Here is a 25217-nt window from a genome sequence, read left to right on the forward strand (position 1 = left end):
GGAATGTCAAAGGGTGAGAGAAAAAGCAGCCATTGTACAAAAGACAAATGTTGCAGAAGCTTTCTGAAACCAAACCAGAACACAGGCATCTTTTCAGCCCTGACTTTAAACAGCATTCATTACTTGTCCCATTTTCAGCTGCAGTTTACCAGTTGTCCCTTTATAGATATGAAGTTATGACAGGCGATTAAGGCTCTACACAAGACATCAGAAAAATCTTTGCTCTTTGCCATGAAATATGGCCAGATTTCTATATATCATTTAGCAATGCTATTTTCTAAGACTGCAATCTTTTTGTGCTGTGGTTTATTGTTGAATTTTATGTTAGACTAGTTCATACTTCAGGTTTTCTATAGTACTGTTGTATCACTTAAACTAGAGCTGGCAGTTTCAGTATTAACAGTAAAAGTTTACTTTGACTTAACTCAACTCTCCTAACTTCAGCAGAGTGTGGCAGCACACTGGCTGGAAATCCAGTTATATCATCTCAGATTCTTAGCATCCACAGCCATAGCAATAACCAAACTGCATTTGAAGTACCTGAGATTTCAGATGTTAATGCTCTATGTTTACATAAAGCTTGTTTGTTAAAGAAATAGCAGAAATGCTGAGCTGTAGACGTGTTTTGGGCTTGAAGATAATTCTGAAAAGCTTCTTCGTTTGTGTATGTGGTCAGTCTGTGTGTCAGTGTGCTGTGAAGTTGTGCTGCCAGTACCTTCTCTACGTAGCTGTTGCTGTGATTGTACTTCTTAGAGCTCTCCCTTTAGCACTTGTGCAGAGGATATGATACCATGGTCACCTTCTCACCTGTTCTCAACTACTTGGTAGTTTCATGCACAAATTCAGCAACCTCTATGTGCCAGTTGCCAACTGTTCTGTGTGTCTCTTTTTGTCCAGTCTAAAATTTTGTCTTGTGTTGGTCATATCTGTTCACAGGTGTTTAGTTAGTTCAATATGCTCATAGCTTGAAATATTCCCACTTTTCATCCCTCCCACAGTCTCAGTTGCTGTGAATAAAGATGTGATGGATGTTAGAACCAGGAATTAGGGGCTCAGTTGTAGTCTTGCAAAATCTGATTGCAAAGGGGTTTTATTTATATGTAATTTTTAATCTGTCACATGGAATCTCTTGTTAAGACTCCCATTGTTATGCTAATGTATATTTGCACCCTTTTCAGTAACAGCTTTACCACATTCATACCATCTAGAGATGTCCTACACAGAGAATTTTCCACTGTTTCTACTGAGTCATTTCTTGTTCAGGTTCTTCCTCTGGCTTGTCTTTCACTGGACCCCACACATAAACTGTTTCCTTTCACTTTCAAGTCATTTCAGAGCCTATCCACAGCCATTTTTAGATATTTTTTTCCCCCAAGAGGCCATTTCCTATCTCAAATCTCACTGGTTTCTGCTCCCATCCTTTCAAGTTTTCACACCATTTTCTCTGAAACTGTCCTTTGTTCTTGAAAGAAATTTGGAATAAATGTCTGCAAAGCTGCTTTTACTGTTTGTTACCATATTCCTGTTAAAACTTACTTTTCTTCATTTTTTTTGCTTGTTTGTTTCTGTGAAGGCTAACAAATATCACAAACAATTATGCTTTTGTTGTGTTAAAATCACTACCTGTAATTCAGTCTGACATTGGGTTCTTTTCTTGGTGTTACTTGTGCCCCTACTGTCTTTCCAAGTCATGTCTTTGATGTTAAATTCCAACCACAAGCTCCTTGCAGAGTCTGTGTATTCTGTACAAGCAGCACTGAGTGCCTGCACAATTCAGTTGTGACCTGAGATGATCTAAATGAAGAATAATATTAATGTACATCACATATCACTTGTATTTAATGTAATCATATAGCACTTCACAGGGAAAGGAAAGGTATTGACTAGTGACAAAGCTAACCCAAACAGTGCTTTCCTCCCATTTTCCCCTCAAAATTTCTCAGACTACTTGGCTGCTCTGTAGTGCAGTTTATTGTTATTTCCCATCCCTTAATATGCTCTCCAAATAGTTTCTGTCTGCTTCTGCTATGGCTGTCTCCCTTGTGTCTGCAGCTGAGACAACCTACGTTTAGTTCTGTCTTGTACCTCTTGTCTTTGTGTCAAATAGGTGATAAGTATTTCGAAGAACATTACACACCTGGTTTTTGCTATTAATTCCTAATCTGTCTGTCTATATGGAAATTTGTGATGCTGCTTTCCAGTCGTGGGAATAATTCTGCTGGCCTAGATTTGAACTGGGTTTTGGGAAATGTACTTTGATTGTTACAGTAGCTTGTAACAGCTTGTTGCAATAGAAGCTCTCTTAGACCAAGGTTACTCTTCCTTGCCAGTGCTTCCTTCACTGTTGTGGTCCAGAGAAAGATGCTGCTGTTCACTGGCCCCTACAATAGCTGGTGTCAGGATCTGTAATGACACTACAAAACCTTGTCCTCTCTTAAGAGTTGGGCAGAGACAGGAACAGGATCTTTTCTCTCACAGTGCATGCAGTGGGAACATCACTTTACAAGGCAGGGGAATAGTCTAGATGTCTTTTCTTGCAGCTGCAGCTCCAAGCTGTTTACCAAGGAAGCAGATCCAGTCCTGGAAGGAGTGCTTGCCCTGCTCCCTTGTTAGTAGGGGCTACAGCACAGACAAGATGGCTATTAAGAAATGCAATATGCTTTTGCTTGTAAGAGAATGTATCACCCTTGGCTGTTGGTCTTGGTCTTCAGTGTTTTTATTCTGGTTTGGTATGATGTTAAGTTTCATCAAGTTTTACACATTCTGGATGGTTATTTCAACCCTTGTGGAGAATGCACATCAAAAAGACACTTTGTTTGATAACTTGGGAGTTTTTTGTTCACTGGCATACAGTCAGTGCTCCACATGATTTCACTGCTTGATTAACAGCAGTGTCTGTGTTGTAGAGGGTTATCCCCCCAAAGAGTTATGCCCTGAGGGGCAGTAATCAAGCAGAGGCTTTTTCTGGAAATTCTTAGCAATTGTCCGTGCTCTTATGTCTTCAGAGTAGCCAATTACTGATAGTTGGAGTAGCCTCATCATCCAGAAACATAAGCTGATAGGAGTCCTGTATTTCATGTAGGATGTATCTTACAGGGGTTGCAGAATAGGAACCAAGGGCAGATAAGTCTTCTTGCTGTCAGTGTTGGGTTTTGAAGTGTAGCAGGAAAACCATGAATATAAAAGGCCAAGCAGTATCTGTGCAATTAATCTTGCTTTAAAAACAGATGCACCATACTGAATGGTGAAATATTGTGGCTGTGACTTTACAGCGTATTCATAAAAAGGAACTGTAGAAAACCATGTATGCTTCAGTAATGTGCAACCTTGTCACTTAAGTTTGTGGGACCAATTTTGACTGCTTGAGTCTCTCTAGTCACAGGAAAGTAGATGTAGCTGCTACATTTAGGAAGTACAGTTAATTGAACTGATAAATCAGTATTTGCAGCCTTGAAGATGAAACCTCAATCCATACCAGTATTGACTCCAGAGTTTTGAATGCATGTGTATGCATTTATATCTGATTTTTTAAATTATTATTTTTTTGGTCCGTGTTATCTTCTCTGGTTCTTTCTGTAGTTTAATGTTCATTTATGAGTGGCAGCAGCTGAAATAGTCTCCATTTAAAAACAAACCCAAACTTTTGTATAATTTTTAGTGGAGTAATGTACATAGATTTTATATAAGTATACAATGTATATATGTATAGAATATATTTCATCCACTTCCTCTCCTTGTCCTCCTTTCAGATGGCCAAAATCTAAGCTGATGAAATAAAAGCAGAGATTTTGCTGAAGAGCTTTAGCTACTTTTCTAGCTAATCTTTTTACTATTGGGAAGATTTTAATTATAGTTTCTAATCTACAAAGCATTGAAATAAATCTTGCCTTTTATTCATATTGTTGTGTGCATCTGTCACTTTGCATGTTCAAAATAAGGAGTGGGTAAGCACAGATGTGATAAATTTTTTCTGTATGGTGACTATGTAGGTCTCCTTGTACTCCCTCACCTTCTGTAGAGTTGCATTACCATATTTCCTCTTAGCCTCTGCATATGTTCTCATAGCATCCTCTAGTGTGATTATCTGTATAATTATAACAATCTGACTGGCAAAAAGTCTCTGGGAGCAGATGCTGTGCACTTCTGTTCAGCCTATTTCCCAGAGCCCCTCCTCTTCCACAGCTGCAGTATAATATTAATGGAATATTACAGGTAGATGTGAGAATCATTGTGATTCATTGCATCTTTTAGGCACTCTAAGGTCACTAGGTTTAGATTGCTCTAGTAAGCAAACTGAAATGTTTTACCAAAACAAGAAACTTACTCTTGCTTTGTTCCTATCCATGAGGATAAACCTCTGAAACCACTGTTAGCCCTGAAGCAGCAGAAAAATCCTTCTTTAAGGGCTTTTAAAGTAATGCACCAGGGAGATAAACATTTTAGACTTTTTGATAAGACTGGTTCTACATCAAAGTTAGGTTAAATATTTTAATAAATTCCTTAATAGCTCATTATTGAAGTCCAGAGACATTTGGGTGAGGGAAAAAGTAAAGGTTACAAGTGTTTATTGGCAGCCCACTGTCAAGATGAAAATAATTTGACTAATGCTTGATGCTTTATTTGGCACTTACCTCTTAGGAAAGTATGTGGTTAGCAGTTTGGTCTATGACTTTCTTTGCTGTTTAAGCATCCTACTCTAGTATACTAGACTGGGTCTTTGATAATAAGTCACATCTCAATGTCAAAACAGATAGGTTGATAGAATGCTTTCTCTAGTTAACCCTTCATATTTTTTTTTTTTTTTTTAAATTCCTTGCCTCTCACACATTGCATTCCAGTTTAAGGAATTAGGAAGCTGGATAGAATGAGGGAACCTGGGGAGAATATCTTGAAGCTTAGAAAACTGAGTAAGATGAATTTTGAATCTGTGAGTAAAACTGGGGTGGATTTCTGAGCAAAGATGAAACGTCAGAAGAGTGATTTTATTATTTTTTTCCCAAAAATTCACTGGTAATGAACTGTATCACAAACCTGTGGTTTGGGAACACAATTTTTCAGTTCTGAATTTGGTTTGGGAACTTTTCATTGGTTTTGTGTTTGGCTTCAGAAAACTAGGCCACTTTTTTCCTCTTCTCAAAATGTGTTGCAGTTAACATAATCCAGCCAACAATTTAGCTACTCACAACTTCACTTCTCCACACATTCTGCTGTGTGATGTCAAATCAGTTGTGAGACTGCCAGACAAAATATACAAGAAAAACGTTTTGCTTTTTTTTTTTCTCCTTTGTAAGATTTTCTTTCCCATCCTTTTTGATATTATGTTGGAATATGTGTGATGCTGTTTGCACTGAGAAGTAGTTGTGCAGGATGGCATCTGCTTCCTTCCCTTTCATAGCTTTCCAATAAAGAAAACCAATCCACCAGTCCATCCTCATGTCTGATGGGAACTGAACAGAACATGACAATGAAACTGATGTTGAAGATTCAATTTTTCCCATACAGTAGCTGCTCCTATTTTATTTGGAGTAATTGCTTTTAGTGATTAAATTATTTTCCCTCAGACTACACACCTGCTTCTTAGTATTCACAGTTTGTTCACTGCCTGGCCCTTTAATGGGAATCTCTGATTAGACACTGTGTTTCCAGCCCTTGGAATTTGTTATGATCTTTTGGAGAAGAAAGAAGTGGAGTCGGATTGCAGTTACCTGCAAATACTTGTGCAGGTGGGCTCTTTATGCCAGTTGTACAAAAAAAGAGTTCAATGATCTAACCAAATGTCAAAGAAGAGCTGAGGTTTTCCATGGTTATTGAACCCTGTGAGACTAAGTACGAATAAGCATCCATTTTGCTACAGCTGTGACTAACACAGCCATAGGTTGATTCCATTTCATTCTGTGTGTGGCTGTTTTATCATTAGTGTCATTTGAAAGAGAGAGTAGTAAACTGATTATTAAAGTTACACAGAGGCTGTGAATGGTGAGTTTCACAAAGGACTAATAGAAATAGTGATAAGAGTGTTAATTTTAACTTTTTGTACGAAGACAAAGTAATTGCTCAGGAAGATGTTCCCCTAGAAGAATACAGTATAAATCTGGGTGCTGTTATGCTTGCTCATAAAATGTCTAAAGATAGGGGTTTTATTCATCCTAGTTTTGGAAACAAAGTTCCCCCAGAAAAGTCAGTATAGTGATTATTCTACCTCATTTTCAACAAATTTTAGGTATACTAATTTCGTCTTTTTAAAAGGACATGGAAATATGAAATATTTTTCAGGACATGCAGTTTAAGGGAAATTAGTGTATTATTTAATGAAACCTGAGAATTTCAGGCACATTTCAAAACTACATTTTCAGAAATAATCCAACTTTCTTGACAAAACCCCTAGCATGGTTTTCCATTCAGGTGATTTCTCTCAAGCATCTATACTATCACAGCTGCATCCTGCCAGCCTTTTAGTTGTCTGATCATCCTGCATGTTTGTCTGTGCTTAGTGCTTTCTTGGGATCTTTTTGGAGCTGTGCCACTTGGCTTCTTCTGCAGGGAATCTTCTGTTCAGAAAGGAGGAGAGTGTACATTTGAATCCCATTCTCACATGTCTTGCACCTCTGCAAAGGGATTACATGTATGTGCTTGGACATTATGCTTTCATTTGCATGAAAGACAGTATTGATATCCTGAGTTGGAAATGTGACCCCATGGGAGATGAGTTGCATAAATAAATATCAGCTTCAGGATATATTATGGACCTTTACAAACAGAGGGGCTGCACAGAGGGAAAGACAATTAGGTATGCTGAAGGAGTAGGTAATAATGTCCACCAAGGCTGATGTTAGAAATGGAATAAATGTTCTTGGGAGAAATCAGGGAGTACTGATGCTGCTGAAGAAGGGAGTAAGATACTGCTATTCGCCAGCATGAGGCTTCAAGTCCACATTTTTCAGGTGGGATGAGTAGTAGGGTTATTCTTTTGAGTGACTGACTGCTGAGGGATATGTCTGTGTCCTGAACTGTCAGCTTAAAAATGGAGGCCCACCCTCTGGGGATGACAGGAGTCTAGTGACTGATTCTCTTGCTATACATTTAGCAAGATGCTTGGAAACAAGGAGTTACTGATTTTATGTTATTATATTATTATGGCTTAGGTTCTTTTTGAACAGTGCTAAATGTATCATGAAGGATTTTAACAAAGTTTCTTCTTTTTTTTTTCTCCCCAAAAGTTCTTTTAACAACTCCCATGATAATACATGGGTATGATAAAAACTTGCACATTTAATACTGAAAGGTAAGAGAATGCAAGCATTAGGGTCCACTGTGGCTGTTCCTTTGCTTTGTGTGTTCAAAATAATGTGAGCTCTTTCTCCTTTTTTATCTTAATTTGTTAGGGTGGTTGGTATTCTATAGCAACCTGAGTTTTCTTGCTCTGGGTGGATTGACTGTAATGCCACTTTGATAAATTTCTTTTTCTCAGACAATGCAGTGTTACTGTGAAGTGGTGCTCAGAGCAGCACCTTCAAACTCAGACAGTCTGCTCTTTTTATTCATTTGGTCATGTCTGTTGATTTCCCTCACTGACTTCTTTTTTTTCCCCTCCTATTTGTACTGTAAAGGCAACACGTAACTCTTTGTTCGTTCTGTTCCATTTAAGCCCATTAAAGCACTTTTCTGCTGTACTGCCTTGGGCTTTCATTTACACTACAAGTGTAAAAGGCAAGATTCCCTTCCAGTTGTAACCACTGCAGATGAGCACAGAAAAATTAATGTTAAGGTTAAACAGGCCTTGGGTTTTCAAAGGCTTCTTGAATGTTATTTACAGAGATGAAATAAGCAGGGACTTGTTTTGACCTGCAAAATCTTCCCCTAATGGCAATGCCTCTTAAAGAGTAAGCAATTTTAGGGCAAAGTCAGCTCTAAAGTGCATTTTTTATTAGTCCTTTTGTTCCTGCTGTCCCTCCACTGTTTGCTTCATACAGTAGTTGTTCATAACCTTTGGGAGTCACTGAGTTACCACAGAGCAGGTGGTAATTCATCTGCCACACACCACAGAGCAAGGGCAGGCCTTCCTCCTCAATATCTATGTCCTGAACCTATTCCCACCTGAAGAGGTGGGAAAATGGAGAGAGATTTAGGTAATCCTGGAACATCTGCCTTGGAGTGTCTCAAACATTAAGTGCTAAATTTTGCAAACTTTCTTGGGAGATGCGTGGTGTCAGTTGCAGAAAGGAGTGAGGTAGCTGTAACTTGTACAGTTGGCTGTTGTAATTATTTAAAAGTAAAAAAAAAAAAAAAGCACAACCTTCCACTATTACACTATTTAAAACCAGAACTGTCTGCACTGTTCCTATTTTTTGACCAAATAAACTAGTAGTGAGCCCTTTGGCTTGAGCAAGGACTTGAACCTCTGCCTTGTTGTCTTTTTCTGCCCCCCCTCTCCCCTCTGTACCATGTAACCGAGGTGAGCTACTGAGATAAAATACCTAAGTCTGCTCTCCAGCTCTTTTTCCTTGCATAGGAGCTGCTGAGCTGCTCATTTGAGCCCTCATGGGGCGGCTGTGCAGGAAAGATCACATCTGCCATCAAGTAGAGAGGTCAGAGTCAGGGTCTGGAGCTGTGACAAATACAACAGAGGGGAGACTGCTGCTTTGCTCCTTTGTCTGGAGTGCAGGAACAACTGCCTGGATTCTTTGAAAAACAGTATTTCATAACATCTGTGAAGTTTCATATCTCCGTGAAATTTTAATATGTCAAGAATTGTCTCATTAAAAGTCTGTGTGTTTTCCTTTTTTTATGTATTTATTTATTTTATTTCTCATCTTTTTTTTTTTTTTTTTTTTTTTTTTGGCCATATGTCTGCTGGGGAATTTGACTTTCTATCATAAAGAGGACCTTTATTGAGCCTTTAATAAATCAAGGGAAATTCCCTTCAGGACTATGGTTATGTATACTTTTGTATGTCTGTATATATGTAGATGGTTTGAGATCTGCAAACTGTGATGCAAACACTGATGATGTGTTTACTTCCCACATATTCATTAATTTTTCAAAATCTGAAATTTCTTCAAGGCTCTTACATTACAAGTTGTAAAATTTGGGGTAAAATATAGAAAATTTATTTACTTTGCTTCTTAACAGATGTAGAATCTCTGTCTTAATGAACCGAGTCCAGCCTTGATGTATTAAGGTTGTCCTTAATTTCTGTCCTGGGCCTCCAGATGTGGTTGCACTGTACAGGAACCTCCCAGTTACAGCAAGGTCCCATCACATCTCCTCTTCCTAAACTAATTAGTGTGTGTCAGGGGAGAGGAGGTAGGGACAGAAGGTCATGTGCCTGTAATTTCTCAGTTTGAGTTTCTGAGGCTGCTGTGTGCATTACACATCCCTGTACAGAAGAGAATAGAAGTGGCCTTGGATTTGTATATGAATTAAAACTGTTGACTTTCAGATTGTGGTAAACATAAACAGAGATGTGGTTTTTTTCTGTTCTTAGGAATACACTATAGATATCATTTTTGCCCAGACTTGGTATGACAGTCGTCTAAAATTTAACAGCTCAATGAAGGTGCTTATGCTTAATAGCAATATGGTTGGAAAAATTTGGATTCCAGACACTTTCTTCCGGAACTCGAGGAAATCTGATGCTCACTGGATTACAACTCCAAACCGTTTGCTTCGAATCTGGAGTGATGGAAGAGTGTTATACACTTTAAGGTGGGTTTTCATTAACTGCATAGGAAAAAATAAACCTGTTATAACCCCGGATATATAAATAATGAATATGAATCAAATCCTCAGCATCTCTTTTGTTGCGGAACACAGAAATTTGCAAGGCTTTTACCAGAGGAAAAAAAAATTATTTGATAACTAAATCCTTAAATTAATATAATTGAAATATACTATGTAGATAATTGGGTAAAGACAGATGAAGAAGATGGTAAATTTTAATCTCATTTAGGTACAGGCAAGTTTTAAAAAAAAGATGTTATATAGCTTGTCTATCACTAGCATGTTAAAGACCTATTCATGAACTTTTTTGCAGACTTTCTGTTCTAAATAGTTCAATATCTAATTTCCACCAAATTGCATGCTGTAAGGAAGTATGAAATGCTTCAGATAATAAAAATAATAAGAAGTTTTACTAAAGTTAAGGCCTTAATGCAGCATATAATTGTGAGCATGTTTACCCTTGCAAGCTACTAAAATCAATAAATCTGTTCATCCAATGTAGTCGTAAGCAAACGTGTTGGTGATGATTCTTCTTGGCAGATGGGGGATGCTTGGTGTTGGTTTTAAGGTTACCATCTAGGCTGTTTGCAGTGATCTTTGAGTTACTTTTTAAGCTGTAGTAGTGCAGCTTAAAGTAAGTCTGTAGAATACAGAAAGAATTTTTGGGTCATCTCTCAGTTTTGTATTTTAAATATGCCTAAAAATCTTGCAGTAAACTAGGAGCTGATTAAGAAGCAGTCAATGCAGAGGAACCCATAAATCTGATTCTGTTCTTAAGAGTTCATTTATCTATTTATTTATTTTAAAGAATAAATAGCACCTTTTCATTACTTTGTTTTCAGTCAGCTATGCTGTTTTCATTTACAGACTAGTTGTGTTTATGGATGATTTGTAAAATTCTTCAGTATCAGACCTAAGAAGAGGTAGAATGTTAAAATAATTCTCTTCACTGATTTTTTTTCTTAGTATGCTTCATTTGAGAGCATGCAAATATCTCTGAAGAGTACTTTTTAAATAGCTTATTATGCTGGTGCTTATAAAAATCTCTAGATAGCCTCTTCTGTTGTCATACCAAATTTTTCTCTTTCTTTTTCTTTCTGCAGCCAAAAATTCCATACTCAAACTTGGACTTTACCCTTCCATATGTGTTTCGTTTCAATGTACAATTTCTTTTATATGTGGTCTTCTACCACAGAGAAGAAACTGACACAACTCTGGGCTCTCCCAGAGCAATTATTCTGCTAGAATATGAGCTATATAGTGCAGTGAGCTAGAAACAAAACAGCAGAACAGGTATTCATACAGCACTGCACCATGCAAACTTCTGTATACATGAGGATATAGGCTGAGTTTGGCCTAAGGTGCAATAACATTGAGAGGTTCATACGTTGGTTATTGAAGGAATAGTATTAGGATCTAGCAATGCTCCAGGTTCATGAGCTCCCCTGTACCACCACTCTTCCCCTTTTGGTAATTTAGGGCAGCAAACATGGTGATTATCATAGTCAGGCTTACTGAGTCTCCTCTGAGCTTACTCCTTGGTCTGTTCATTGCACCCATCAGTGATTCCAGATCTATTGTGTCGCTTTTAATAAAAATCTGGTTTTCTTTTCTTAAGCATTTGACTATCCAAAGATTGAAAATAAAAAATAAAGTAAATTAATGTATATCCTATAGTTAGAAAATATGAAAAGCATAACAGTAAAGAAGTATTTTACTTGGAAATACATTGTATGTGAGGGGGTGTCTCTGTTTTTCCCCTCACAGCAGATGGCAAGGAATACACTTTACCTTACACTTTACCTTATAAAACTCTCCTGGCCAGGAAAGAATTCTAGAAAGGTCCCAGTGACACTTTGTGTAGAATAAATACTTTGTTCTCAAACTTACAGAGCTTTCTGGCAGCATGTGCCAGAATCTTCCTTTACCCATCCCTTTTTGTCTAGTATGTAAGTATTGCAGGCAGTCACTGTAAACACTATGTTTATTTCAAAGTAGATTTTAGAAGACATTCTGACTTTCTTCACAGTATTACCAACAAAGTAGGAGCTATTTTAAATACAAAGAGAACAGTTTGGAGCTAGACCTTTGCTCCAGCTTCCTAGGGAAAGTTAGAACTGAGTTTTGCACTGGTTGTTTGGAAGCTCTTTGGAATCTCTGATAGCATTTTCAAAAGCAGCAAGTGACTCACTTGATACCATTACAAGTCCTACAGTATTTCTAAAATGTGTATTAGTTGCGTGAATTACTTAAATGCCTCAGACATTAAATGAGCAGAGCTATCAAGTCTGCTTTTTCCTACCTATGCTGCTGTCTTCAGAGCTGCTTCCATGACTGTAGAGGACTCCTAAGGGTGTCTTGGCTTTCTCTTTCATGCATATAGACACCTGATACAAGATGCAAAATGCGATTTGTCTTCACAAATGCATTCTTCAGAAACTTCCTTTATTTGCTGTCATAAACTCCCCATCCTCCAGATCCTGCCTTTTTCTCCTGTTTCTGGTGGAGAGCTGCAAATATTCCCCTCAAGTGAGTTGCAGTTTTTGAATTGGCTTGAAATTCCAGTTGAAACAACACACGTCCTCAAGTTGCATGCCATGATAGGTTTGTGATGGTAGATGTTTTTTTGCAGATACACAGTTGGCTCTCTGTTACATCTTTAGCTGGAAAAATTGATTTCTGTGCATTTTCTTTACTGTCTAGTCTGAAGTGTGATTCAAGTGAAGCTTGAATATAATACTTTTTCTGTCTTTTCTCTTCCTTTCCTAATTAGGCTGACAATTAATGCTGAATGTTATCTTCAACTTCATAACTTTCCTATGGATGAACACTCCTGTCCACTGGAATTTTCAAGCTGTAGGTGGTAAAATAATTTAATTTTTTTCTCTTATCATACAGGCTTTAGATTTACTTAAATTCTGGAGCAAGAGAGCAAGTGTCTACTTTTTAAAGTCTAGAAGTAAAGGAAAGAACCGACTCGTTGGTGTTGTGATTAGATTTATTGCATTATTTAATGCATTCTTAAATGCATTAATGGATGAATTGAATTACATGCTTTTCATTTAGGTGCAACTTTAAAAATAGTCTCATTGTTCAGGATTATGATACAATGCCCATTCAAGCTAACTGAAATCTGTTGCCTTGGAAGAACTTTATTTTTTTATGCCTGCCAGACTTAGCAGCTTTGAATTAGCTTCATGTTTTGTACTTAGAAGGAAAAATAGGATCTGTCTTCTTCAACCTGTTCCTGTAAATGATTAATCACCATAAGACATCCTTCTTCTTTCAGTGGGACTTATTTATGTGAGCAAGAAACACAAAGTTCAGGCTTCCTGTCCTTAATATAAACTGTATTAAAAAAAAAAAAAAAAGTTCCTAATGGAATTATGCTATTACTGGCAAAAGAACCCAAATCACCTGAATGCAGCTATACGATTTATTCTCAAGTGTGGAACCCAATAGGCAAAGAAATCAGACTTCAGTCATTCTTTTTAAATTAATGTTTCTTTATTTAATAATTCCTCCTCTAGTTCAGCTAAATGTGCTTTGGTAGCTCCGTCTATTCAACAGTTGTGCCACACAAGTGAGTCTTGCTTAATTTAATTTCTGCCTCTTGGCAAGATATGTGGGGGCAGCATGTGAGGCACATGAGAATTGAAAAAGTTGCCCTTCCTTAAAGTTGAAGTAGTGGCTGGTGAATCAGGCTGCAAAAATCCATTCTGGGAATAATAAACAAAGAAATTTTCAATAAACATCAATAGGAATTTTATGAAATGATGTATTAAAAAGTGCCTCTTCTTTTAAGCTGTTTGTGATCTTTTAATGAAAATTTATGTTTAATTTGTGGATTAATTCATAGTGATGATTCTGAGGAAGTTTTTCATATCTGAGTTCCAGAATATTGAGTAAATAGTTCCTAAGTGTTGTATTTTTGGTTTTTGTTTTTTTTTTTATACATGGTTTTTGATCAATCATACATTTAGCTAAGCTTAAAACGGAGTCTAGATATTTTGTGGTTAAATTTTAAGTGTATCAGGTGCTGTAGAGCTTGACTTTCTGTGATCCATTTTATGTATAGCACCAATTTAGCTTATAAACAACTCCAGAGATGACAAATGCTGTGGTGTGTACTGTGACTGAATGCTTGATTTGCTCCGTTTTATTCTAGATGGGTATCCCAGAAATGAAATTGAATACAAATGGAAGAAAACCTCTGTTGAAGTAGCAGATCCAAAATACTGGAGATTGTATCAGTTTGCGTTTGTAGGGTTACGAAACACAACTGAAATTTCTCATACCTTGTCTGGTAAGGCAAATTTTTAAGTTTGATTTCATGTAATAGCTATGTAGAGCAATACTAAGAGACAAAGATAAAACTGAAAACTTCTTTTCAATGTCATGTGAATACTTTTTAATTTTTTTATTTATTTATAGGTGATTATATTATTATGACAATCTTCTTTGATCTCAGCAGACGTATGGGGTATTTTACTATTCAGACGTACATTCCTTGCATACTCACTGTTGTTCTTTCATGGGTGTCATTTTGGATCAATAAGGATGCAGTTCCTGCAAGGACTTCTCTGGGTAAGAATGTTTTCTTTTTCAACCTTGAAAGGCCTGATGGCCCCAGGAATACAAATCTGCAGCACAGAGTAAATTAACCACAGTTAATTCCCCTTCAGATTGTGACCATTGGTCACCCCCTCTCTTGAAATGCAAGATTAAGAGTAGATAGATCCTGCTGTGGTTGTACAGAAGGGCTCAAGGAGGGAGGGTTGGGAATGAAAATCTGGAAATTCTGGTCCAAGCCTTGATGATCAGCTGTTGTTTAAATAAATAGATTTTTTTCTCTTAGTATTATGGAATAAAGGATGCCATTATTACACAGGGAAAAACCTTGAAGGGTTGTTTTTTGTTGAGGTTTTTGCTGCTGGTGGTTTGTTTTTGTTTTGTTTTTTTTTAATAATAGAAGTGATTAGTTGTTCTTCTATGCCCAGGATAGGAAAGAAAAATTGCAGTTACTGACTCTCCTGCTTCCATTACAGACATACTGAATGTGTGTTGTAAGTTCTGCTACAGAGCTGATTCTGTGCTATGTGTCATCTTATCTGACCTTTTTATCATGGGGTCAGTCTCCTTCATTTGACTACTCAGAATTCATGGACTATCTTGGAGAAGAGTCCTAGTCTGCACCCAAAGCACAGTAGACTGGACTGTGTTGAGTACACAGGATGCTTGCAAGCAGATCAGTGACAGATACTTTTAGTAAAACATGTGCCAGCACTATGACCTACTTTGGAGAAAACATCAGGTGCTGAGAGTGACCTTAAGAAGTGAGAGATGTGAGTTAGTTTTTCTCATCAGTTTATAGAATTGTGAGCACTCCCATTCCCATGTTATAGGAGTGTTTCCTATAAGAAGGGTGGGTCTAGGCTATAACTCCCTGTCTTTCTTTCTGAAACTTGGAGAAAGTCAATCCTGCAAGATTAATGAGTCAAGAAAGAAAGTAAGTAAAAATGAGCATGGCTCAGTAGCCTAATGAAAAAAGCTAAGGGAAGAAAATCAGTCTTGCATCTTAATGCTATTTAAAAGTACTGCAAAGTTTAGTGACAAGAGCCTAAAATCTTGAATAAATCAGTGAAACTGTCTTGATAGTTTCATGTCTTGATTTAGAAATTTATTATAAAATTTCTTTGACTGATAAATTATTGGACTTCATTGTGGGTATCATCTGGAAAGACACCAACTCTAACAGGAAAACTGTGGTAATGTATCCCGCTAGTTCTGTACCCAGTTTGCTCTGTTTACAGAGTATTTTTCTATGCCATGAACTTAGCAAAGTTGTCTTTGATCTCATGGTTAGGCTAGAGTTTTCATGCTCCCACTTAAGCAATACTAACCTTCATCTACTTGATGTCCTACAAATGTTTGCAATATCATATTTACACTTCCCTGCAGTTCACTCTGAGCTCCTTTTGTGTGAACATGCAGAGGCCATTATTTGACAGACTGTAGGATGACTTTTCTCACTTGCAGATGTTCTGGTGAAGAAGAAAGAGAATACCAGCCAAATAGACATAATACTATAGAAAAAGACAGAACTTAAGCCAGAAAGTCATAACTAAGCAAGGTCCATTGTGGTAAGCAGTCATGATGCTGTGGAAGGTTTTCTCCCTCTGACAGCCCCATGTATGCCTTTTGCATATTTGAGAGGACTTGGAAAATCCACGCCTCTTTTTGTCCTCTTTGAGCAGAAGTCAGGAAGGGGAATGGTGGGCTGTGCTGGTGTCTGGTATACTGGAAAGGTTTGAGCCTTTTTCTTCTGTATCTGTTGAAAGACCCTGGTAGATTGTGGTTTCCCAAAGCAAAAGTATTAAGATATTTAATTATGCAGAGAAATGCCTGATTTATTTTCAAGAGCAGGTAGTGGGAGTGAAGCACTTTTGTAAAACTCTGTGGTTATCTGTTTGCCCTTTTAGGCATGTAATTTAATTGGGAATTATTTTGCAAAGTCACCACTTCTTTCCCACTACAATCAGTCCATAGTGACCCCTGATTCCATGCTTTGATTTAAAAGCTATAGACAGTCTTAAACCGTTGTCACACATTTTTTGCAATAAGCCTGTTCATGTTAAATTACAAATTATTTGTGTGTTCAAGTATGGCTCTCCAAAGGAAAGGTCACATCTTAATTTTGGACTGCAATGAAAAAGGCTTTGCATCTCCCTGAAGCATCTAGTATAAGAAGAAAGCATTAACACCTTTAAAATGCTAAACCCGTGAAGAGTGGTGGAGTTGAGATTCTGAACACGTACCTATTAAGGCCAGCTTGTTCTTTTAATTAACTTGTATGTAAGTGAATCAAGGGAAACATTTTCTATTACTTAAGAAATAGTATTGAAAAATTACCTAATAACCTTGTGAATGAGAGGAGAAAGGTCATGAAGGTCATCAAGTTTGATCTGCTATGTGTCAGGGGCAAACAATTGAAAAAATTATTCATTTTGCTTATGTTTTCTGAAAGCTTGAAATCACTGATAAGTAACACACTTTTCTTTTTTTATTTTATTTCCTGAATGTGCCCTTTTGTACACTTTAATCTTACAAGAGCCAAAGGTTTTCTGTGTGTGTGCGGTTTTTTGTGTGCTTATTTGTACATGTTTGTCTATTGTATTAGTTTTATGTGTGATTCTATAACAGCTATAAAAAATTATGCAAACTGTCGGTGTTATTGTTTATTCAGTGTATGTTGAAAATGGAAGGGATTTAAACTGAAGGTGAAATGTGCTGCCTTTTGTATGATCCCTTGGTGGCCACTGGATCCATAGGGATGGCTTCTTGCAACAGCACCACTGTGTGTGATCAGCAGTGAACCCTCTGTGGCTCAGTTCTTGTATGAATGAATTAAGGCCTCATGAATGAATTAAGGGCTAATTTGAGCTTTCTTGTGTGTGACAATATGGCTGGATTACTTATATACTTTCCTCTGCCTGTCTTTTTCTTTCTTTCTCAATCAGGCATTACAACAGTCCTGACGATGACAACTCTGAGCACAATTGCTAGGAAGTCACTCCCAAAGGTTTCCTACGTGACAGCAATGGACCTTTTTGTTTCAGTTTGCTTCATCTTTGTCTTTGCTGCCTTGATGGAATATGGTGCCCTGCATTACTTTACCAGTAACAGAAAAGGGGACAAAGGAAAAGAAAAGAAGGCCAAGTCTAAGTCATCAGTAAGTTTAGTCAAACAAGAAAAAAAATAAACACAGAATGCTCTTTATTGTAGTGTTAATTTTGACAGACTGGTTCTTAAGTAGAAAGGCTAATGTTCAAAGACAATTAACATGATAATAATAATTTTATAATTTTTTTTAAAGTTGGGGGCTTGTTGTAATTTTTTTATGGTGATGAGCAATGGTTTTAGTTTGTTCCACTCATATGTGAATAAGAACATGTGAGCCTAACCTGCAGAGTACAGTGTTTGATACAGTATTCCATGCTTCCATGCCATGCCCATGCCCTTGGTACTTCTAGAGCTGCCTGTGGAGTGTGTCCCCATGGAGACAGTTCTGTTCAGGCACAGTGCTTCTGAAAACAGCCTCAGACAAAGAACAAAAGATAAACTGTAGCAGTGGAGATAATGTAAATGAACTGGAGGTAGGAGGATTTGTTTGAGTCTGCATCACCTAATTTGGGTTTTGCCTAACAAGATCGGCAAAGGAAAGATTGCTTATTATTGGTTAGTATTCTGGCTCCTTTCTGCTTCAGAAACTCTGCTTTAACTCTTTCTTCTCTTTCTTTTTTTTTTTTTTTTTTTTTTTTTTTTTACTTATGCGTTTCCTTTTGGTAGAATGAATCTTCCACTTTTACAAGTTCATGTTTGCATGGTGTGAATCCCCACATATCTTGGGAACAAATATTAAAAATTTTAAAAATCTTTCTGTTTGTGTAGTAAGAATACCAGGGCTTTTGAAAAAAATACTTCTGGAATCAAGTGCAAATATTTTAAGCTAATTGTTAAACTAATAAAACATTGAGATAAAGGCATCAAGTAGTTTATTCACTTGAACACTGGTCTTAATATCTGAGACTTGACTGTAGTCATCTTTTGGAGAGAATAAGGGGAAGGAAAAAGTTATTTATAAGCCCTCTTTCAGATCATTCCATCAAAGGAAGCTGGGCCAGAGCTGTATCACAATATCAGTTGTCTTTTCTGAGTGGAGGCTGAGTAGCACCTGTATAAGATCAAACAGGAATTAAAATGAAATTCCAGAAGCCCAGATATGGAAATGCAAAAATCCTGTTAAGAACCGTATCCATTCTGTGGCTGGGGTGAGTCAGCACTGGCCAGGCTGTGGGAGGCTCTTATGGGGACACTGCAGGGTGCTGTGGCTTAATACCAGGGCAGGGAGAAGACTTTGTGTTAATACTGCCCTGTGTTTCCTTGGTCCCACATCACCAATGGAAAGGGTGGAAAGCAAACCTGGGCACGGACTAGAGCTGAACAATGAGAGTAAAAGAGAACACAGGCTGCAGAATTTGGGGGATTTCCCAGTGCCAGCATAGCTGATTCACTTCTAGGTTGTTGTTGCAATGAGGTCTCTGCAATGCTTAGGGAACAGGGACATGAACCAGGTTAAAATTAAGGTTAACCCGAAAAAGGTTAAAATTAGCAATATAACATTCAGTTGTGGTTTACTGTGTTCTCGAAGTGTGCTTTTTACTTCTAAGTAGCAGGAAAGCAACCATCCTTTCACAGAGAATTCTTTAAACATGTTTCAGCATGTTATGGCTGTAAAACCATAATAGATAAGAGATTACTAAAAAAAATAAGGTTTTTTTTACTGATGTTTTACAAAAAGCTATGCAATTTCCTCTTTGAAACAGCACAATTAAGGAAGCTATCCAATTAATTAATGGGAAGTTGTACAATTACGAATCCTATTTTTCTTTTTTATCTTTTTTTACCCTTTATTAAATACTTCTGCTCATGCTTTTTCTCTTGTAGTTATGGATATGTAGCTCAAAAAAACAACAAAAAAAGAAAATTAGTTTAATTCCTTCTGAAAAGTTCTATTCTATAGGTGTGTTTTCCTTGGAAAACTTGCCTTGCATAGATCTTCTGTTTCTATTGCAAAATACAATGAAAGCTTATTATTCTAAGAACTGATCAGCTGCAATAAATGATCTTGTGAAAAAGTTGAGATCTTACAAATTATTATAGCAGTTTTATCTTACAAAATATGTGCAGGCATCATTCAAGAAAGGTAGTATGAATAGTCTTATGCAAATCCACATTAGTAAGGATAATGAGCTTGGGCAGGGAAGAACAAACTTAATTAGTTGTGGATCTTGTTCTGATCACCACTTCACCTGAAGTGAAGGCATCATCTGTGCTATGATCTCCACAGGAGAAGGCTTCATTTTCTACTTGCATTAGTTGATGCAGAATAATTTAATTCTTGGTCCTATCAGAGTGTATTACAGATACTTCTCTCTATATATGGATTTTCATGTACAGTGTCAGTAGGCATGTACATGAACACTCAGCATATACCACTGTATCTATATGTTTCTCTGTTTTTTTTAAGTCTCTGCTAATTGCTATAAGGTAATTGTCTTGTGAGGTGTTGGTCTTTCTTTCTCTTTCCCTCATTATGTCTCTTTCTTATAAACATTTTAATTATTCCCTGGAGGTAGTTAGCCCTGTAAGATGGAACTATCTTTCTGCTTTTCTCAGACCATCTCTTTAAACATGAAGTTAAGTAGCCAGCTTTAGTCTTCACTGGTAACATGAACAGTGAAAGGCAGAACTGTTATTTTTTACCTCCCATGGTGTTTCTGAGCTGGCGATTCCTGTTTTACCCCACGAGGAAAAATTATTTATGCCATCAATCTTACCTTGGTAGAACAAGCATCTTTCCCTACATATGCTTGACAAAATAATGATTTGGTAAGTTCAGGGTTTTTTTTAAATTTACATTTTCTGTTATGTAAAAATAAGCCCTGTTTGTGATGCCTCAAATTAGAGTAAAAGCATGTAGCTACTGTTTATTGGTATTTTCAGTATTTTATCATAACTGGAAAGAATAATGAGGTCTCTTTGGATGATAATTAGCTCCCTGGGTCATCATGTCTAAAAAGTGTTAAAACAGCAGTCTGTGTGAAACTTCCTCTGGTAAAGACACTTATTAAAGAAAGCTATTATAAAACGTGATGGATACTGCACTGTTTTAACATCACCTCTTGGGACACTGGGTAAAATGTCCCTGCAGCAATAGAGTGCCTCATTAACAGTGTTTAGAGATCTGTATGGTGACCAAAGTAATTCCTGGGGAGGGGGACAACGGGACTTTAAAACATAACAAGAACCTAAATGATGGATCTTCCTGCTTTTTATATTTCTTTCATATTTTTTTAATTGACTGTAATGGATAATTGTTTAACAAAGATTCTTCCCTACACTTCATTACCTCGTTAGTTCTTCTGACTGCGTCCTCTCCTGCAGAAATAGTAGAAAAGAGAGAATACAATATAAGAGTAGTGCTGATGTAACTCCTGTCATCAGTGTGAAGATTTTAGAAGAGATGCCAGAGATGGGGAGGTTGAAAGAAAGATGATTGTGCAGTTATTTTAAAAGTCTATGAGATAGAGAAAGAATTATTTAATGTGAGGATAAAAAACCCTGCAAAACTGTATTTTTCTTTTTTGTTTTTCTTAAGAAACCACCTGCAATTGCTGTTCGACCCGGATCAACACTAATTCCAATTAATAACATTCATCATCTCCCTGAACGTGATGATGATTATGGATATGAGTGCTTAGAAGGGAAAGACTGTGCTAGCTTCTTCTGTTGTTTTGAAGACTGTCGCACAGGATCTTGGAGAGAAGGAAGAATACACATCCGTATTGCAAAAATTGACTCCTACTCTCGAATCTTCTTTCCAACTGCCTTTGCATTGTTCAATCTTGTTTACTGGATTGGCTATCTTTATCTTTGAATGTCAGAGGTTTGACAAACTCAGAAGAAATGCAAATTGAACAGTCATTAACACTTTTCAGTGAGCAGTGAAAAATTAGAGCTGGTCCAAAATGAGTCAAACTATTTGGATGCTTAAAAAAATTGAAACAATGAGAGGAAATATGGTGGTGTAGTCTCCCTCTTGTGATCAACTCTAGAATTGGTATTGTCATTCTAAAGAGAGAAATTTAAAAATAAATATCCCTAAGAGTTTTCTTGCCTGAACACACATGTATTTTTGTCCAGCTCTAATAAAATGCAGAATCACAGGCTATGTTATTTAACTGGACAGTTCTAAAAAAGCTTTCGTTTTTGATCCTAAATGACAATACTGATGAATTTCCTAGCATATCTTACATCTTTAAAAAGAAAGCCTTAATAAAATGGGATTAGTTCTTCTCATCCATTTCATCCATAGGGTGGTGGTTTTACTAATCCCTGATTTACAAAAAAGTTGAAATGGAACATTTTTATTTGTTCTCTGCAGTATGTTAAAAAGAGTGATTAAGTCATAGTTAATCACATGCAGATTTATACAGAATGCAGAGATTAGAGCAGCAAGAAATGGATATATCAAAAAAACCCCAAGGGTAATTCTGAGCTTGTCTTATCCTGACCATTGGTATAGGCTTTCAACCCTAGGTTTGGCTTTGAAACCTAGGTTAATGTCTATGCTCCATTTGTCATTAGTTCACTGTTGTGAGTTCCCTGAAGTTCTTCAAGAGGGCTGCAACTTTCAAAAATTTCTACCAAGTTGCTGTTTCTTGCTTATTTCATGGAATAACATCAGGGACTGTTGTTGCCCAACTGAGATTCTGCCTGTTAAGCATAATGCTCTTAACATCCTCCCCAGCCCCCTCTGCTTTGATTCGTACTTGGGGCCAGAGATGAAGTCATAACTGTACATTTGGAAGAATTTGTATCATCAGAGTTTGGAAATCCTGTTACAGTGCTTTAATCATTGTCTTCAAAGCCACTGTGTTCAGTCTCCAGCCCTAAGAGTGTAGTGTGTGACCTGCTCCATTTTGCATAAAGTGTTATTTTGCAGCTCCTGCTTGTTGCTGAGGAGGCTACTCACTGAGCCCAACCCAAGTGGTATGAAATTACTGAACCTATGTTATGGGTTGCTGTGTAATTACCTCCTTGATGTTTGTTTCTAATGGAAAAGCCCTATTACTGGGGGTGGTGGTGGGGAGAGGGAAGTAAAAATAATCCTTATGCATTGCAGATCCGTCTCCAAGATGGGATGTATCCTACCAAAAATCCTATGACTAGTTCTCCTGCCTTTCTGTGGTCAGAGCTTCTGTTCACTTTGGTAGCAATTCTTCAGCAGCAGCCCTTCTGGAGTGACTTCTCTGTGTTGACTATAGCTGTCTGGCAGCTGACTTTAGTATCTCATTTCTATTCTGAAATGCTTTGTCTTGATTATGGAAAAGTGCAGTTTTTGCTCCATCCTCAAAAAGAAACTGGTCTCAAGTGAGCTCGCAAAAATCACTGTAAAATTAAGATATGCATTATGTAAAAGTCAGAATTACACAGAAGACCTTACAGATCTTTAAAGAGGATTAATGGGATTAGCATGTGGCTGTAGGTAAGGATGTTCAGTACTGGAGATAAAGACTTGATTAATAGCTAATAATAGAAAATACTTCTGTTAATGGGCTCCCTTTTCTGAATTTCTCAAAAAATATTCATGTATTTTTATATTCTAGTTGGTACCAAACATGGTAAGATATGATACGCAATACACATTTCAGATGAAATGTTCAGCCCTGAAATTTTATAGAGAATGAAAAACTGTGGTCAGTGGGTCTGGAAGGAAGTGTGGCAGAGAAGGTCTCATTTAAATGCAAACTTTATTTCAGTAGTTAGCTGATAAAATATGAAAGTGAGAGAATCTGAAAGGTTGAGGTTGGCTGACATTATTTGTTGCTTGACCTTTCTGAACACCAACTTCTGACTGTTCGACTGAGGGTAAAAGTGCAGCATCATTAGCAACACTGATCTACTGTGAAGTATTGTTGCTTTAGAGAGTTATTTTCAGAAGGTGTTCAATACAATGGAAGTGTGTCAGTTTTAATTCCATAGTGCAGTTTGATGCTTTTTGACAATGCCATGAAGGTGCAGCACTATGTTGCATGTGTGTTCAAAAAGCAGTCTATTTGCTATACAAGGCTCAGATTTAGTGAGTTCCTGAGTTTCATTAATTCACCTTTAAACAAAAGGGACTTGAAAGAACTTGGCACTTCACGAGGAGAAATACAAATTTCACAGTTTGCTCTCTGCTGGCACATCTAGTTAGCTTTTTCTATTCATGTGGTTGTCAGTTGCCAATCAGCCTCCAGTGACAGAGTTGGAGAACAGAAAACATCCTGAATTGGCAAGGGATGGATAAGAAGTCTTTCATCTCTAATTTCTATGAAATAGTGTAATGGTGTATTAAAGCTATTGAATGTTAAGGCTGTTTGGCTTACAGATACACTTGCTTCTGCCTGTTGACAAACTTTCTGTGTACTTCATTTGTTTTTGATTAAATAATTTTAGTTTCCTGTAGTAATGTGACTGCAAATAGAAATGGGTATGCAGTGAACTGTAACATAGCATGTAATAAATGCTTTATTTTAGTACTATGTTGTTTCTTTCTAATCTGCATGTAAGCACTCAGTTCCAAGAAATCTTAGTGATACTCAAAAAAAATGACTAGAAATGGAGAACATAATTGCTTGCTGCAATCATTTTTCAAACCTACCTGGATAAGAGTTCACATACTGATATCTGGGATCACAGTATTTGGAGCTCTACTGTGACCATTACTGCTTAAGCACATGCTTAAACCTGCCCCTAATCAGTATTGTAATTAGACTAGAATTCAGAAAACTATGTGCTTATGTGCTGTCATAAAGAGTGATGCTATCCTGAATTGCTGCCATTAACACATGCTTAATTTGCACTAATTTCAATAATGAGTGTTCAGTAGCTCAAATGATTAAAAATTAAGGGTACTTGCCAGAGCTTCTTAAGAAGTTTTCTCATTGATATAGAAGGACTTTAGAGGAGAAATTGCCATAAAGGCAGAGAGGTGAAAGTCTGGGAAAACTCTTTTATACTGCACCTATCTTAGGCATTTCCTGAAATGTATTTAAAAAAAAAAAAAAAAAATTTTTTCCTTGATATTTCTGTATTAGTATTCACCACTTGTCTGTTTTAGCAGTGAGTGCAGCTCAGTGTATTATTTTTTGGTAAGGTTTTGTCTCTGATTGTACTTCACTGATCTTCAGTGCATGTCTCCCTTGTCTGAATGCATCTGTTTTATGTAGTGGCAGTGCAACCAAAGCATGAGCTTTTATATTCACATGTTGTTGTGCTTCAAAGGCTTTAATCTTATCCAGTTTTCTGACGTTCAGGATTGTGTAAGACTTTGATGGAGAATCACTCCCAACATGTTTTTTATTATTTTCTGTTGCTTATTTTCTATGGTAGTAAAAGATTTATTTTAAATTGGTATACGAACTGTGCTTTGTAATTTGTGAACACCTTTCAAATGAAAGCCCAACAGGAGAACTCTGGATTTAAATATCTATTTGCCCAAAGTAAGATATGCTTTCTTTGACAGCATCAGTCACCACTTCAAGTTTTCCAAATATGTGAGAATTAGTGCAAATCTGATTTATTTTAAATTTTAAAAAATAGTTGTTAATATTTTTTCATTATAATTCTTTGTAGTTTCTCTCTATTATACATTAAATGTGATGCCTTATGTTTGTGAAATAACACTGTATCCTGTAGTCATTATAATAGATACAGAAAATAGAAACTAGTGTACAATTCCTCAGCTAAAGAATACAAGGCCAGGAATTAAAAAGAATTGCTGTGCTTCTGCTTCTGAAAAAGTTCAGTGAATGCCCGAGTGCTCTGATGAATGTGCTGTGGGAGACACTGACTCATGGAAAGAGACAGAATATTCTCTGAGCTTTAGC

General features: G+C 36.9%; 1 protein-coding gene across 1 annotated transcript in view; it reads left to right on the forward strand.

Annotated features, from left to right (window-relative positions):
* Positions 1-25011, forward strand: part of GABRG1 (gamma-aminobutyric acid type A receptor subunit gamma1) — a 56448-nt gene extending 31437 nt beyond the window's left edge. Inside the window, exons 4-9 of the mRNA XM_071743629.1 lie at positions 9485-9705; positions 12494-12576; positions 13889-14026; positions 14155-14307; positions 17241-17452; positions 20942-25011. Coding sequence (XP_071599730.1) covers positions 9485-9705; positions 12494-12576; positions 13889-14026; positions 14155-14307; positions 17241-17452; positions 20942-21220 — 1086 coding nt within the window. The 3' untranslated portion in view covers positions 21221-25011. The remainder of the gene's footprint in view (positions 1-9484; positions 9706-12493; positions 12577-13888; positions 14027-14154; positions 14308-17240; positions 17453-20941) is intronic.
* Positions 25012-25217: the final 206 nt, after the last annotated feature.

Source organism: Heliangelus exortis, chromosome 4 (genome assembly GCF_036169615.1).
Source record: "Heliangelus exortis chromosome 4, bHelExo1.hap1, whole genome shotgun sequence".
NCBI lineage: Eukaryota > Metazoa > Chordata > Aves > Apodiformes > Trochilidae > Heliangelus > Heliangelus exortis.